Source organism: Lolium rigidum, chromosome 7, assembly GCF_022539505.1.
Source record: "Lolium rigidum isolate FL_2022 chromosome 7, APGP_CSIRO_Lrig_0.1, whole genome shotgun sequence".
Lineage (NCBI taxonomy): Eukaryota > Viridiplantae > Streptophyta > Magnoliopsida > Poales > Poaceae > Lolium > Lolium rigidum.
In genome coordinates this window covers 336885007-336898831 of record NC_061514.1, presented here as the reverse complement: position 1 = coordinate 336898831, position 13825 = coordinate 336885007, and the positions used below count along the sequence as shown (strand labels likewise).

Below are 13825 nucleotides of genomic sequence, written 5' to 3'. Positions count from 1 at the left end.
GTTTACCAAAGGGGATTTGCCTCTTTATAAACTAAATTTTGGTGTCATCACTCTATTACCGAAGAAAAAGGACGCGGTCCAAATTCAGCAATATAGACCGATTTGTTTGCTAAATGTATGTTTTAAGATTTTCACTAAGGTTGGTACTAATCGCATATCGGGGATTGCCCCAAGGGTTATAAAGCCAACCCAATCAGCCTTTATGCCAGGTAGAAATATTCTGGAAGGGGTAGTTATTTTACACGAAACAATTCATGAATTACATACTAAGAAAATGGACGGGGTACTATTTAAAATCGACTTTGAGAAAGCATATGATAAGGTTAAATGGCCTTTTTTACAACAAACCTTACGCATGAAGGGCTTTGCTCCTGAATGGGGGAGATTAGTGCAACAGTTTGTTCAAGGGGGTAGTGTTGGGGTGAAGGTAAATGATGATATTGGTCATTATTTCCAGACAAAAAAAGGACTTAGGCAAGGGGATCCGCTATCCCCAATGCTCTTTAATATTGTAGTGGATATGCTTGCCATCTTGATTGAACGAGCAAAAGAGGATGGTCAAGTTGGAGGTTTAATTCCACATTTAGTTGAGGGAGGACTCTCTATACTACAATATGCGGATGATACTATCCTTTTTTTGGAACATGACCTCGACAAAGCAGTTAATATGAAACTAATTTTATGTCTCTTTGAAGAGCTATCGGGGCTTAAAATTAACTTTCACAAAAGTGAGATTTTTTGTTTTGGAAAGGCAAAGGAGGAGGAGGACCAATATAAGCAGATCTTTGGATGTGATGCTGGACAACTCCCCTTTAGATACTTGGGTATTCCAATTCATTACAAAAAACTCAGGAATTCGGACTGGTATCCGGTAGAAACACGTTTTGAAAGTAAATTAGGATGCTGGAAAGGAAAGTTGCTATCCTATGGTGATAGGCTAGTCCTTATCAATTCAGTATTAACTAGCTTACCGATGTTTATGTTGTCCTTCCTGCATATACCTGTTGGGGTAAGGAAACGTTTGGATTTCTATAGATCTAGATTCTTTTGGAAGTCCGATGAAAATAAAAGAAAGTATCGCCTTACAAAATGGAACATTGTTTGTCGACCCAAAGATCAAGGGGGCTTAGGTATTGAGGTTCTTGAAATCAAAAACAGATGCTTATTGAGTAAGTGGCTCTTTAAAATTCTGAATGAAGACGGGGTGTGACAAGAATTGCTACGTAATAAATACCTAAGACTGAAGACATTATCGGAGGTGCAAGCCAGACCTACTGATTCCCCTTTTTGGAAAGGATTGATGGAGGTCAAACAGGAGTTTTTTTCTAGGGGTTTTTTCAAAGTGGGTAATGGTAGAAACATCCGCTTTTGGGAAGATATCTGGTTAGGAAATAATTCTTTGGCTCAGCAGTATCCGTCCTTATATAATGTTGTACACCATAAGAACGTTACTGTCGCTCAGGTGTTAGCACAAACACCTTTGAATATTACATTTCGGAGGGTGTTGAGTGGCAACAAATGGACTTTATGGTTACAGTTATGTAGGAAACTAATGATGGTTAATTTGAATGAAGAGGATGATCGTTTTGTTTTGAGGTTGACAACTAATGGTTCTTTTACAGTGAAGTCGATGTATGAAGATATTATGTGTGACCATACCCCATTTCTAAGAAAATATCTATGGAAGGTTAAAGTCCCGCTTAAAATTAAGATTTTCATGTGGTTTTTGAGTAATAAGGTTCTGTTAACTAAGGATAACCTTGCTAAACGACATTGGAATGGATGTACAAAATGTGTTTTCTGTGGGGAACAGGAAACCATACAACACCTTTTTATTGACTGCCCATTAGCTAAGCTCTTATGGCGTACAGTTAATTTCACTTATGATCTTCCACCTCCCACCAATATTACTAATATGTTTGGTAATTGGTTAAATGGAGTAGATAGACAATCTAAGGCTTTTATCCGGATTGGGGTGTCTGCCTTATGTTGGTCTATTTGGAGGGTCAGAAATGATATAATTTTTAACAAAAAAGTCTCTTTTCATTTCTTGCAGGTTATTCATATGGTTTCCCATTGGGTCCAGCTTTGGGCCCTACTCTCCCCGGAGGGGCAGCGGGATGTCATGGCTTCTGGATGCACACGGCTCCTGATGGTCGCTCAGGATATCTTGTGTCAGGCTGGTTGGCGTCATACTAGTAGGCTATGTTGAGATGTAGTCATAGTATGTGTTCTTTTCGATGGTTGATTTTTGTATCAATCCTCGGTGATGCGTGAGTTGTAAACCATACTTTGTGGAACCTTTTTAAATAAATGGCTGTGTGCATCATCATGATGCAGAAGCCGGGGCAAATCCCCATTTCGAAAAAAACAATTTGAGTATTTTCAGTTCGAGTAGAACTTTTACCTTGAAGGCTTGACAAAATCTTACACTTTGATATTGATGGACGAGACACCCGGTGGCATACTAGATTAGGTTTCTCCTCCATAGAATTAATCAGTAGTCCAGACTTTAAATATGTAGGAGATAAATGATCGAGCAAGGGAGAAATAGACCGTTTAATTCTCAGTAGCACAATCCCTGTACGTTGCCACGAAAGAGCAAAAATTATTGACTTCAAAAATAGAAAACACAAATTGTTCACTATTCGGTGAGCGCTAATTAAGCGATCATTAAAATTGTAGAGGAAAAAAACTTTGCTTGCACCATGGTCATAGGGTAAATTTAGATAAAAATGCTAGATGTATCCTAAATAATAGCGGTCAATTCACCCACACTCAAAGATGATTCACACGCACATACTCCCAGGTCATGGGTTAAATTCATGCACTTTGGAGTAGATGGTAGTATTTGAAATGACAACTATTATCACTGTGGTCATGGATTAAATTCAGAGCAAAACAGGGCAGCAACATCATATATACTCACAAGACCTTGATGGAGATCGTGGAGATCATCCACGCTTTCCAATGGAGGAAAGATGTGCATGGAGGTCACTGTCTAGTGGTGTGGCACAAGGTTTGCATGCCCAAGGAGCTAGGAGGGATTGGCATCCCTAGCCCACGTTTGATGAATATGGCACTACACGCGGGCCGATGGTTGTGGCTCAGTCGAGTAGGTGATTCCAAGCCGCGGAAGGAGCTCAACATTCAGGTCCCTCTAATGGCTAGACATCTTTTTGGTGCCACGATATTGTCGACCCTGGTGGATAGAGCGACCACTTTATTTTGGACAGACAAGTGGTGATGGTTGGAAGGCCTCTCCTCCAACCTAAATGCGCTTGCGGTCAGGCCTGGATGTGGCCGACCGTTTTGTGGGAACCACATTGACGGTTGGGGTGGACTATGTCCTTAGGTGGAACTGGAAGGAAAACAGTGCATAAGGTCTTCCTATGGCTAATAGTGAGGAACATATGTTGGGCAAACAACATAGTGAGTCGGCATGGATTACCACATCCCATCGCATGTCCCCTTTGCGACCAGGGCGACGAGACATTGCATCATTAGCCGATGGTGTGAGTGCTCTCTCGCGAGGTCTAGGCAACCTGCTTGTGATGGTTGAACAAGATACACTGGATGTTGCCGCAGGATATGAGTTTCTAGATTGGTTACATGACATGAGAGGGGATCTGGATGAGACCGGGACCTCTGGACATGAGTGGCACTAATTTGTTGGAGCTTGTAGCCGCACCGAAACGATGTAGTGTTTGAGGAAGCTACACACTTGTCGGATGAGATCATTCGAAAAGTCTCCACAAAGGCTGCTTTGTGGCTCTTAGCGGGGTTGTTTAGGGTGCCCTAGCTCAGATGTACATGTGGAGTACTAGGGAGTAGTTGGCTAGAGTGTGTGGTCTGCCCTAGTGGTAGCGGGGACTCGCCAATCTGTGCCATAAACATGTTGTAATTTGGCCTCTTGGCCCTTCTTATATGAAAATGATGCTTCTCTCCATGTTGAAAAAGAGATGTTGAGAAAGCTTAGAAATCTATATATGTTGTAAATCAAAATTCCTCTAAGTGCGGTCTACCTCAACATGCAAGCTATCCATATCGTTTAATATTTTAGTCAACCAATTTTCCATATCATTTGACCAACATTTATTACTTATTACTCCATCCGTTCCTTTGTGCCTATTGTTTTTTGGCACGGAAATTAGCGCAAGCAAATTTATTGACACAAAACCCCCCAGCGCTATTTGAGAGAAAAAAGCGGAAACTGGAAACAGATCGGAGACGTGATCTGCTCCCTACGCGCGGCCTACTCCTTCCTAATCTCACGTGATCTGTATTTGCTACTTCCTTAACAGACGCGTGCGTGATCTACTCCTTCCTAATCTCACGTCCAGATTTTCTCTACGTGATTGCATACCAAATTTTCTCAACGTGAACAGATTCGTTCCAGATTTTCTGGACGGAAACAAATCGGTGGAAAGGGTTATTTGCAAAAAAACACAGCTTTCCTCTTATATTCTAAAACAATTGCGAAAAAACAATAGACATTATAGAAAGGAACGGAGGGAGTATCTGTTTCTACATGCAAGACATTCACATCATTTATTTTAGCCAACAAATTGTCCACGACATTTTATTTTGTGCGTTTGATTAATGAGGTATGATTGCACCATACCGCTATGTAATTACACATGAAAAAACATGTGCGAGTTTGAGCAAGTGAAAATTTTGCAATTATTTTCAGTGAATAAACCACATAGCTGTTATTCCAAGTCATGTGTTTTGCTATGCGTAAACGCTCAGGAAGTTTAAAACTGACAATGTGCATGACATCTTCACGCAAGCCACACATATCATCCATTTTTTCAGCCCGCCCATTCACCTTATCTACACCAATCAGGTACACCAATGAACCAAAACGAACTTTAGATAAATTTTCAAATACACATATTGTCCACGTCTATAGATTTTTTCCTCTCAACTATTAGGACCAACAAAATGTTGCATATTTTTGTAAATAACTTCAAGTTTCATGCATTTCATTAGATTTCTTGAAGAGATATCACTCTAGTACATCAAAATAATACTCGCTCCGTTTCATGAAGGTTGCAACTTTCATAGGACGGAGAGAGTACATCACATTCTCCTATCCAAATCTTCTACCTATGTGATACAAGTGGTCCGCTATCATCAAGTTAGTTTACTTTTTGGACTAAAGAGCGTAGTGGGTATCCTAACCATGAACCACTTGCATTTATACTACCTTTTTCATAAAATTATGTCGAAATTTTATTTAAATTTAGATGTATATTTTTTTCCGAAACAAATTTAGATGTATCACTTTTTAATATATAAATTTAGATAAATCTTCAACATTCTTTTATAGATGGAGAACGTACATTCGTTTATCTTTTTTTTTACAAGCAGATTCTAATATTTACATTCATAGTCACACACATTCCGTCCGTCCCACCAAAAGTGTCTCAATTTTACCAAAATTTCCATGTATATAGAGTAGAAGAAAATTATAAAAAAGAAAAGTTTAAGAAGGGCCATCTCATTCCCAGAAGTGCCTGCAGGGCCGGGCCCCACGGCCCAGGTGGCCCTGGAAGCTCCGCCCCACACCATTCGCATCGCATTCGTTGTTTAGCTCAGAGAAAAAGTTTTGCATTTCACTTTACCACGCGACGCGAGCCACGAGCAGAGCAGGTGGAGAGAGAGATAAACCGCTCCAATAAATCTCCACTCCACTTCCGCTTCCGATCTGAACCCTCGCCTCCCCGCTCGCCGCCGGCCGCCACTACCGGAGGAGCAGCTGCACACGGCCGCGATGCGCGGGCTCGGGCTTCGGCAGCTGCTACCGCTGCTGCTGCTGGCGCTGGCGGCGGCGGCGGACGCGCGGTTCGTGGTGGAGAAGAACAGCCTGATGGTCACCTCCCCCACGGCGCTGCGGGGGCGGCGCGACAGCGCCATAGGGAACTTCGGCATCCCGCAGTACGGCGGGAGCATGGCCGGCGCCGTCGTCTACCCCAAGGGCAACTCGGACGCCTGCGACGCCTTCGGCGGCGGCGGCGGCAGCAAGGACCAGCTCTTCCGCACCAAGCCCGGCGCGCTCCCCAGCTTCCTCCTCATAGACCGCGGACGTGAGTGCTCGTGCCTTCTCCCGATTTTAAATCTCTCGCACTTTGCTCAGCGGATTTGCCCTCTTGTGTACTTCGCCCGCGGGTTTGGGGGATTTTTCGCTTATTTATTTGCTGTGATAGGTATTGCAGTGTATACGAGCTGGGAGGTGTTGATTAGAGCTGATTTTTTTACTTAGTTAATTTTGTGGGGTTGTACTGGCTGCTTCTGTCTGTCGCTTATCTAGTAAGTAGTAGTCGGCGAGGTTAATACTAGACAAAAGTGTATACTAGTGTACTATAAATAATTATGAAATGCTCTGCTCCTTCTTGTGGGATTTTTGGCGACATTTCAGAGACATGCTGGCATGAGAAGAGAGCAAGGAAGGAAATTAAGACGCGTATTGTAGTATTTGTCGTATGGAATATATACACAGTAGTGCCAAGAAAATTGAGATATATGTCTGATATGCATATACACATGAAAGTCTAGCTTGAAAGCCGCCATGTTTAATGGAAAGACGGGGAGACAAATTAAGCTCAGAGAGAGATGGTTCAAGTCAGCATCATGCATATGAAATTAACTGCAGGAAAAAAAAATTATATCAATGATGGGGTATCTGTTTTATTTTGTTGCTTGAATGCTTGATAGGTAATAAGATAAAATAGAGAGGCTTTGGATCCGATTGCTACATGATTATTATTCTGACAATGGAGGTTAAATTTATCATCAGTAGCATGTAATTGAAATATGGGAAGTCCGAAGGTAGAAAACATTTCACAGATAAGATGAATCTATAGTTGTTTCCAGAGGAAAGTAATATGGAAAAAAAGGAATAAGATCAGGACAGATCTAGCCACCGGTTACTGATGGCAGCAGCTTATTCATGTGCATTACCCTGTTCCTGCACACCCTTTGTCAATCTCGACAAAAGAGTAATTTAACTTATTTCGTTGCTCCAGTTCGAGTGTTACTTTCTGATTCAGGCAGATCAGTTCTGAATACCAAATTTCTCGTCTTGGGCATTCCATCAAATAGGTATGGTGCGACAATAGGATGGATTAAAGGAATCCTTAAAACAGTGTAAAAACAGCGAGACATCGGTCACCTCTCCAATATAAGCCAATATCTCGATGTTGACCCAAATATTCTTAGAGCTGACAGCGCACTAAGAGGCCAAATCAATAGAAGATGTACAGGCTCAACACATAGGAAACATTTTGATTTGAGGTGAACACTGAATTAGCAATTTACAGTGAGAAAATATGTTCTATCCGTTAATTATGATAAAAAAAACACACAGCATGGCCATCTTTCATCTTAGGAATTGTTCACTGTTCCGATAACCAAAGATGAAAATCTAACGAATCAGAAACTTGTCTCTGGGGTTGACCAGGAGCATTGTCATGGCAGCAGTGCTGACCAGGATGTTCAATGCAATGGAATGTTTGTGGCTTGACCTCTGAGCTTGGAGAAGCTAGAGTGGAAGTTGATGCGCTGGCCAACATGACCCTCGGTATGCAGAATGGGAAGGCGGAGGGAGGGTGATGGAGGATAGAATGGGAAGGCGTTTGGGGCATGGAGGTTGCTGACCCTCTAGACTGCCTCGCCAGTTACATCTTACCTGCACGGATGAGTTGGAGGGCGGAAAGACTGCTGCTAGTGGTGGATCGGCGGAAAGACTACCGCTGGTGGTAACCATGCCTAGTGCAGGAAAGGAGAAGTGGAAGGGACATGGAAAGGGAGGGATTGGGGGAACGCGACAGTGGATGGTATAAGGTGTAGGGTTGTTATTACTAAATCGATGACTTCGCTTGCTGTGTAGTGAGGAAAATAAGTTTAATGGGGACCAATCTCTTACCTATATAGGATGACAAATTCCCTTTTTTGGGCGTTCGGTATTTGTTACTGAGAGAATTGGCTGATATACCACATTTGGTTGTGAATAAGGGCATGTTGTGGCATTGCTTGTGTAAATTGGCAGTGAAATTTTGTTGCCATGTAAGATAATCAAATAGATGTGCTAAACTGTAATGTGGACTTGGCTATTCTTAGTTAATTTTGTGAACAGAGGGTAATGTACCTGCGTGCATTTATTGCTTGTTAGAATGGATAAGATCTTGGTATACTTCAATTCTTTACATGTGAAAATTATCCATCTTTACAGTAGTTGTATGGACATTTTAAATGAAATTTGTCTTTGTACGACGCAAAGGCGTCTAGTTCCGGAATGTACCACTGGATCCATCTGCTTCAGTTTGGTACCATTGAAATTCTCACTTATGCGCAAGAGCCGCAAGATGTGGCACTTTTTTTTCCTACATCAGAGTTTCACTCATTTCATTTGAATCCTCTGCTTGACCTATTTTCTGTTTCTAACAACCAAATATGCCGAGATTGGATATCTTCAGAGTACATTGTAATGTTCATCTAGTTTTGGCTACTCAAGCAACTTTAAAAAGGCTAATATTGTTTTCTCCATGTAATGTTATCTAGATTGCCTGTTTGCCAAGAAGGTCTGGAATGCACAAAATGCTGGTGCTTCGGCAGTGCTTGTAGTTGATGACAAGGATGAACCACTGATAACAATGGATTTACCTCGGGAAGATGATGAGGCTGCAAAATATATACAGAACATAACTATTCCTTCTGCTTTAATTGATAAAAAGTTCGGTGAACAATTGAAGAAGGCTGTTAAAGATGGTGAAATGGTAAATGTGAATCTTGACTGGAGGGAGGCTGTCCCACATCCTGATGACCGGGTTGAGTATGAGTTGTGGACAAATAGCAATGATGAATGTGGACCTAAGTGTGATATGCTTATGCATTTTCTGAAGGAATTTAAAGGAGCTGCACAACTACTTGAAAAAGGTGGTTATAGTCAATTCACACCCCATTATATTACTTGGTACTGCCCTCAAGCATTTGTGGTCAGCAAACAATGCAACTCCCAATGTATAAACCATGGAAGGTACTGTGCACCTGATCCAGAACAAGATTTTAGTACTGGGTATGAAGGAAAAGATGTGGTTGTAGAGAACCTGAGACAGCTTTGTGTGTTCAATGTTGCAAAAGAGTTTAAAAAACCATGGATCTGGTGGGATTATGTGACTGATTTTCACATAAGGTGCCCAATGAAGGACAAGAAGTACAATAAAAAGTGTGCAGAGACAGTTATAAAATCACTAGGTTGGCTCCTCTTTTCCTTCTGAGACTTACCTTCACCTAAGCATGTTTATTGTAATAGATGTACTTATTTTGTTAGAATTAACATACCTTGCACATTTTTTAAGGACGGGTATAAGTTCTTATGCATTTGACAAATGTATGGACATGATTTTTAGCAATGTAGCATTGTATGCCACAAGGCACCTTTGTGATGGCTAAAATGGCATCACCAATTCAGCATAAATGTAACAACTATAATGATTTTACTGAACAGGTTTAGACGTGAAGAAGGTTGATAAGTGCATGGGAGATCCAAATGCTGATTCTGACCACTTCTTGCTTAAAATGGAGCAGGACGCCCAGGTGAAGTGACCTTATGATGAAATGGTTATGTGAAATTTATAAATAAAACTGATGTGCTGCAGATTATCAACAATAAAATTTATCACCTTTAATGATATTTTCGTATATTGGGTTTAACATGATCTATGATGTTATATAGATTGGGAAAGGGTCAAGAGGAGATGTTACCATATTGCCTACTCTTGTTGTGAACAATCGACAATATCGAGGTAAATGTTCCACAAGATCCCATGTGAGCATGTAACCAAATTGCATCTGCTCTAATTGATTTTAACCTTGTAATTAACAGGAAAACTAGAAAGGAAAGCTGTCCTCAAAGCTCTTTGTGCTGGCTTTGAGGAAACTACTGAGCCAAATGTTTGTCTGAGTGATGGTAAAAGAACAATAAGTTACAGTCTTTCCTACGCTATACTTGTTTTTCAACACAAAGTGCTAATTCTTGAGTTGTTTTAACAGACATGGAAACTAACGAGTGTCTGAGTGACAATGGAGGTTGCTGGCAAGACAAAGCTGCTAATGTAACAGCTTGTAGGGTATGTGTGAATATGTTGATGATTTTCACTAGACATCTCATGTTCTTAACACTTCTCTGTGTTTTCTTACTTTGCTGTCGTCAACACTTGTTCAGGACACTTTTCGTGGCAGAGTTTGTGAATGCCCAACATTCAATGGTGTGCAATTCAAAGGAGATGGCTACAGCAACTGCGAACGTAATCTCTTTTGGTCTTCATGCTTTTGTCCTGACTTATATAGGCTTAGCAGTATTACTTCTTTGTGGCTATGTTTACAGCTTCTGTGCATGAATGGATGTTGAAACAATTATCATCCAGTGTGTGATTTACAATTCCTTGTTGACACTACTTGCATCAGTTAGGGGCAAATAGTGAAACCATGATTGATCAACATTTTACTGGTTAGCAAGTTCCATTAACAAAACTTGCTATATACTGATTTAAGAGAAACATGTTTAGTAATTTTGATTTATATGTAGGCTAGTGTCTCTTAAAGCATTAAGAAGCAGGTAAACCATTGCGGATGTGAAACTGTGCTGCTATGGTAGCATGCTACATTTTTTCTTGTTTCTGTATGTTGTGGAGTCGCATTGGGGGCATAACAACATACTAGAGGAGATGCGGTGGAGAACTTGGAAAGTGACAAGGAGTTGGTGCAGCCCCGTAGGACTCTTTTTGTTGTGGCAAAGCAAGAGAGTGCCAATGGTTTTCCGAGACAGCAGAACTCCATAGGCTGCAGTTAGGAAGTATGAAAGAGTTCTAGGAAATCAAGAGTGCAGTCCACATTGCAATATGAGTTTCATAATTTAAATAAGCTCAGCCGGCCAGCATTTTGTGTTAGAATAGAAGGTTAGTATAATAGTCTGTACTCTAGGATATACTGAGCAGCTGGGTACTACAACATTTTTATATATACTTCTTCACAGTTGCTTCCCCCACGGCCCCACCCAATCTAGCTTCTCTACTATCTCGCCCTTGGTACCTATCCCCCCACCCAATCTAGCTTCTCTACTAGCTTCTCTACTATCTCTAAAGGGTAGTAAGCATTGAATGATTAAGCAGTTAAAATTTCATGGTTGTGGTTTTAGAAAAAAACAACCAATTCTTTTATTCTCTGACAAAAATAAGTTTTTCTTGCAGTTCACTGTCCTACCAACCTAATGCATAAAACTAGGTCACATATACTTGGAAGATGGATATTTGACATGAATATTTATTTGATTATTAATGTTTTGCTAAAACATTATACATTTTGTGACATAGGCAGGAAAAATTTAGTGCAATCTTTCAGAATTAGCCGTACATGACTGACGCGGCACACCTTAGAATTGCAATGTTTATTTCGATTTGCATGATTATTTGACAGACTATAAACTGCAGAAGCCTTTTTTTGCAATCAATGATTTCAGTGGGAGAAGTTGATACTGAATAACTATTTTATATACAGCTGCTGGACCAGGAAAGTGCTTGATAAACCATGGTGGGTGTTGGCATGAAACTCGCAATGGAAAAACATTCTCTGCTTGTCAGGTATGGTTAGGCATATTACAGTGTATATGTAAAAACTTGTACTTAATCTGATAGGTTATCTCATACTCGTTTTTTTATATTCCAGCAATCAGGAAATGGAGATTGCAAGTGTCCAGCTGGTTTCCGTGGGGATGGTGTTAAAAAATGTCATGGTACTGTTAGCCTCAGCCCTCCTTTCCCACCTGCATCTCAGAATAAGTGATGCTCTACCAATGGTCCCATAAATGGAACGCTGCACTACTTGTCTTCTCTCTATGAATTTTATCGTCACAATAATCTCTCCTTTTCCTCACAGAAACAACCAATTCTTTTATTCTCTGACAAAAATAAGTTTTTCTTGCAGTTCACTGTCCTACCAACCTAATGCATAAAACTAGGTTACATATACTTGGAAGATGGATATTTGACACGAATATTTATTTGATTATTAATGCTCTGCTAAAACATTATACATTTTGTGACATAGGCAGGAAAAATTTAGTGCAATCAGCATATACGGCAGTTCTTAAACAGTAGCTTACTTTTCACGTACCTCTGCAGACATTGATGAGTGCAAGGAGAAAAAAGCTTGCCAATGTCCTGATTGCAGCTGCAGAGATACATGGGGTGGCTATGAATGTACTTGCAGTGGAGACCTTTTGTACATCAAGGAGCATGACACTTGCATAAGTAATTTTTACACTTTGATAACATTTGTTATGTCTATCTTCTTTTATGTATATATCACTTACTCTCCTTGTATGGTTAATCTGTAGGTAAGACTGCAGTTCAGGCTAAAGCAGCATGGGCTGCCGTGTGGGGGATTTTAGTAGCGTTGGCTGTTTTGGCAGCAGGAAGCTATGTGGTATACAAATACAGATTAAGGGTAAGCTAGCTGATGCAGAGTGTTTCTTCATTCATGTAGTTTTCATTCATGTACCTAGTTAAAGGATTGTTTGGGACGTCTTTATTAGTTCAATGTAGAATTCTCTATCCCTTCTATCAGCCTTATGGTCTTCTGGACCTGTGCTGTTGCATGTTAAGACATTCAGTGCATTGCGGAACAGTATGTGCTACATAGCACATGCACGGCAGCGACAAGCCACTAGGGTCTTTGAAAGCTCACATACAGATTTATATCAATTAGCAATCATATAATGCTTTTTAAACCTAAAAGATGGACACATGTCATGTTCTGTCAGCTACAAAGTTCTGTCCATGGAAAAGAACTGAGAAAAATTATAGCCAACCATAATTACTTAGCATGCTCTCTGTTTCATAAAATTTATTCAACCAGTCGATTGGATATACTAGTTAATTCACTCCATCTATCAGTGGATTAAATAGATGCTGCACTTGTCCAACCTAAAGTAATTCCTTATTGATCATGTAACTAGTTTGGCCATGCTTGTGACGAACAGTTAGATTGGGAATCCAAGTTCTATCCTAATTTCTGTTGTCAGAAATACACAGTTTCTTCTCCTTAGCTTCATCCACACATGTCTATTAATTCCACATGTTGTTTTGTGTTGTTTCTTTCAGTCATACATGGACTCCGAGATCAGAGCTATCATGGCACAGTACATGCCACTGGACAGTCAAGGAGAGGTCACAAATCATTCACAAGAAGATCATCCATAGAAGCGTGATCTGCTTGCGCACATCGTTGAACCTGTACGACTGACAGGCAGAAACGCGAAGCTCGAGCTGCGATGAGATACTATATAGAGATGTATTCGGAGGTGAATGGCAGCTAGATTTCAGAGTTTGCATGAATTGTGTGCCTACTCATTTATCTGGAGCATTTTCAACATATGTCGCGGTAAGCTCCGTTTATATAGGTGCACCTCTGTAGGACTGTAGGCTATGGATGTTTTGGTGTGGTCTGTGCGATTGTAACATACGATTAGATAATGTAATTAGAACCATTTGACAGTGCATGTGGAATGTGGCATCTGCTCTATGTATGACGTGGGTGCTTAGGTCCCTTGGAACTCCTGGAATAAATAACCGAAGGCTGTGAACCCTGATTGTGATTGTTTCTGTTGGCGTTCTGGTGAACTTGACGACGCCCCCCCATCTATGATTAAGACATGTTCTTGGCAGGGGCAGCTAATTCACTGTCAGACTAGCATTGATTCTGATCACTTGTTTTGTGTTTGCACTTTTGGGTTGTCCGAAATATTGGTGCTGGCCCGGGCCAC

At 40.7% G+C, this 13825-nt stretch overlaps 1 protein-coding gene across 1 annotated transcript; it reads left to right on the top strand.

The window, feature by feature from the left end:
- The first annotated feature begins 5764 nt into the window (after nt 1-5764).
- On the top strand, nt 5765-13513 carry LOC124673859 (vacuolar-sorting receptor 1-like). Its single transcript, XM_047209900.1, has 12 exons — nt 5765-6092; nt 8566-9258; nt 9512-9600; nt 9740-9809; nt 9890-9973; nt 10057-10133; nt 10229-10310; nt 11560-11642; nt 11728-11794; nt 12183-12311; nt 12398-12507; nt 13164-13513. The coding sequence occupies exons 1-12, from the start codon at nt 5780-5782 to the stop codon at nt 13260-13262; spliced, it is 1896 nt and encodes a 631-aa protein (XP_047065856.1). The 5' UTR covers nt 5765-5779; the 3' UTR covers nt 13263-13513.
- Nucleotides 13514-13825: the final 312 nt, after the last annotated feature.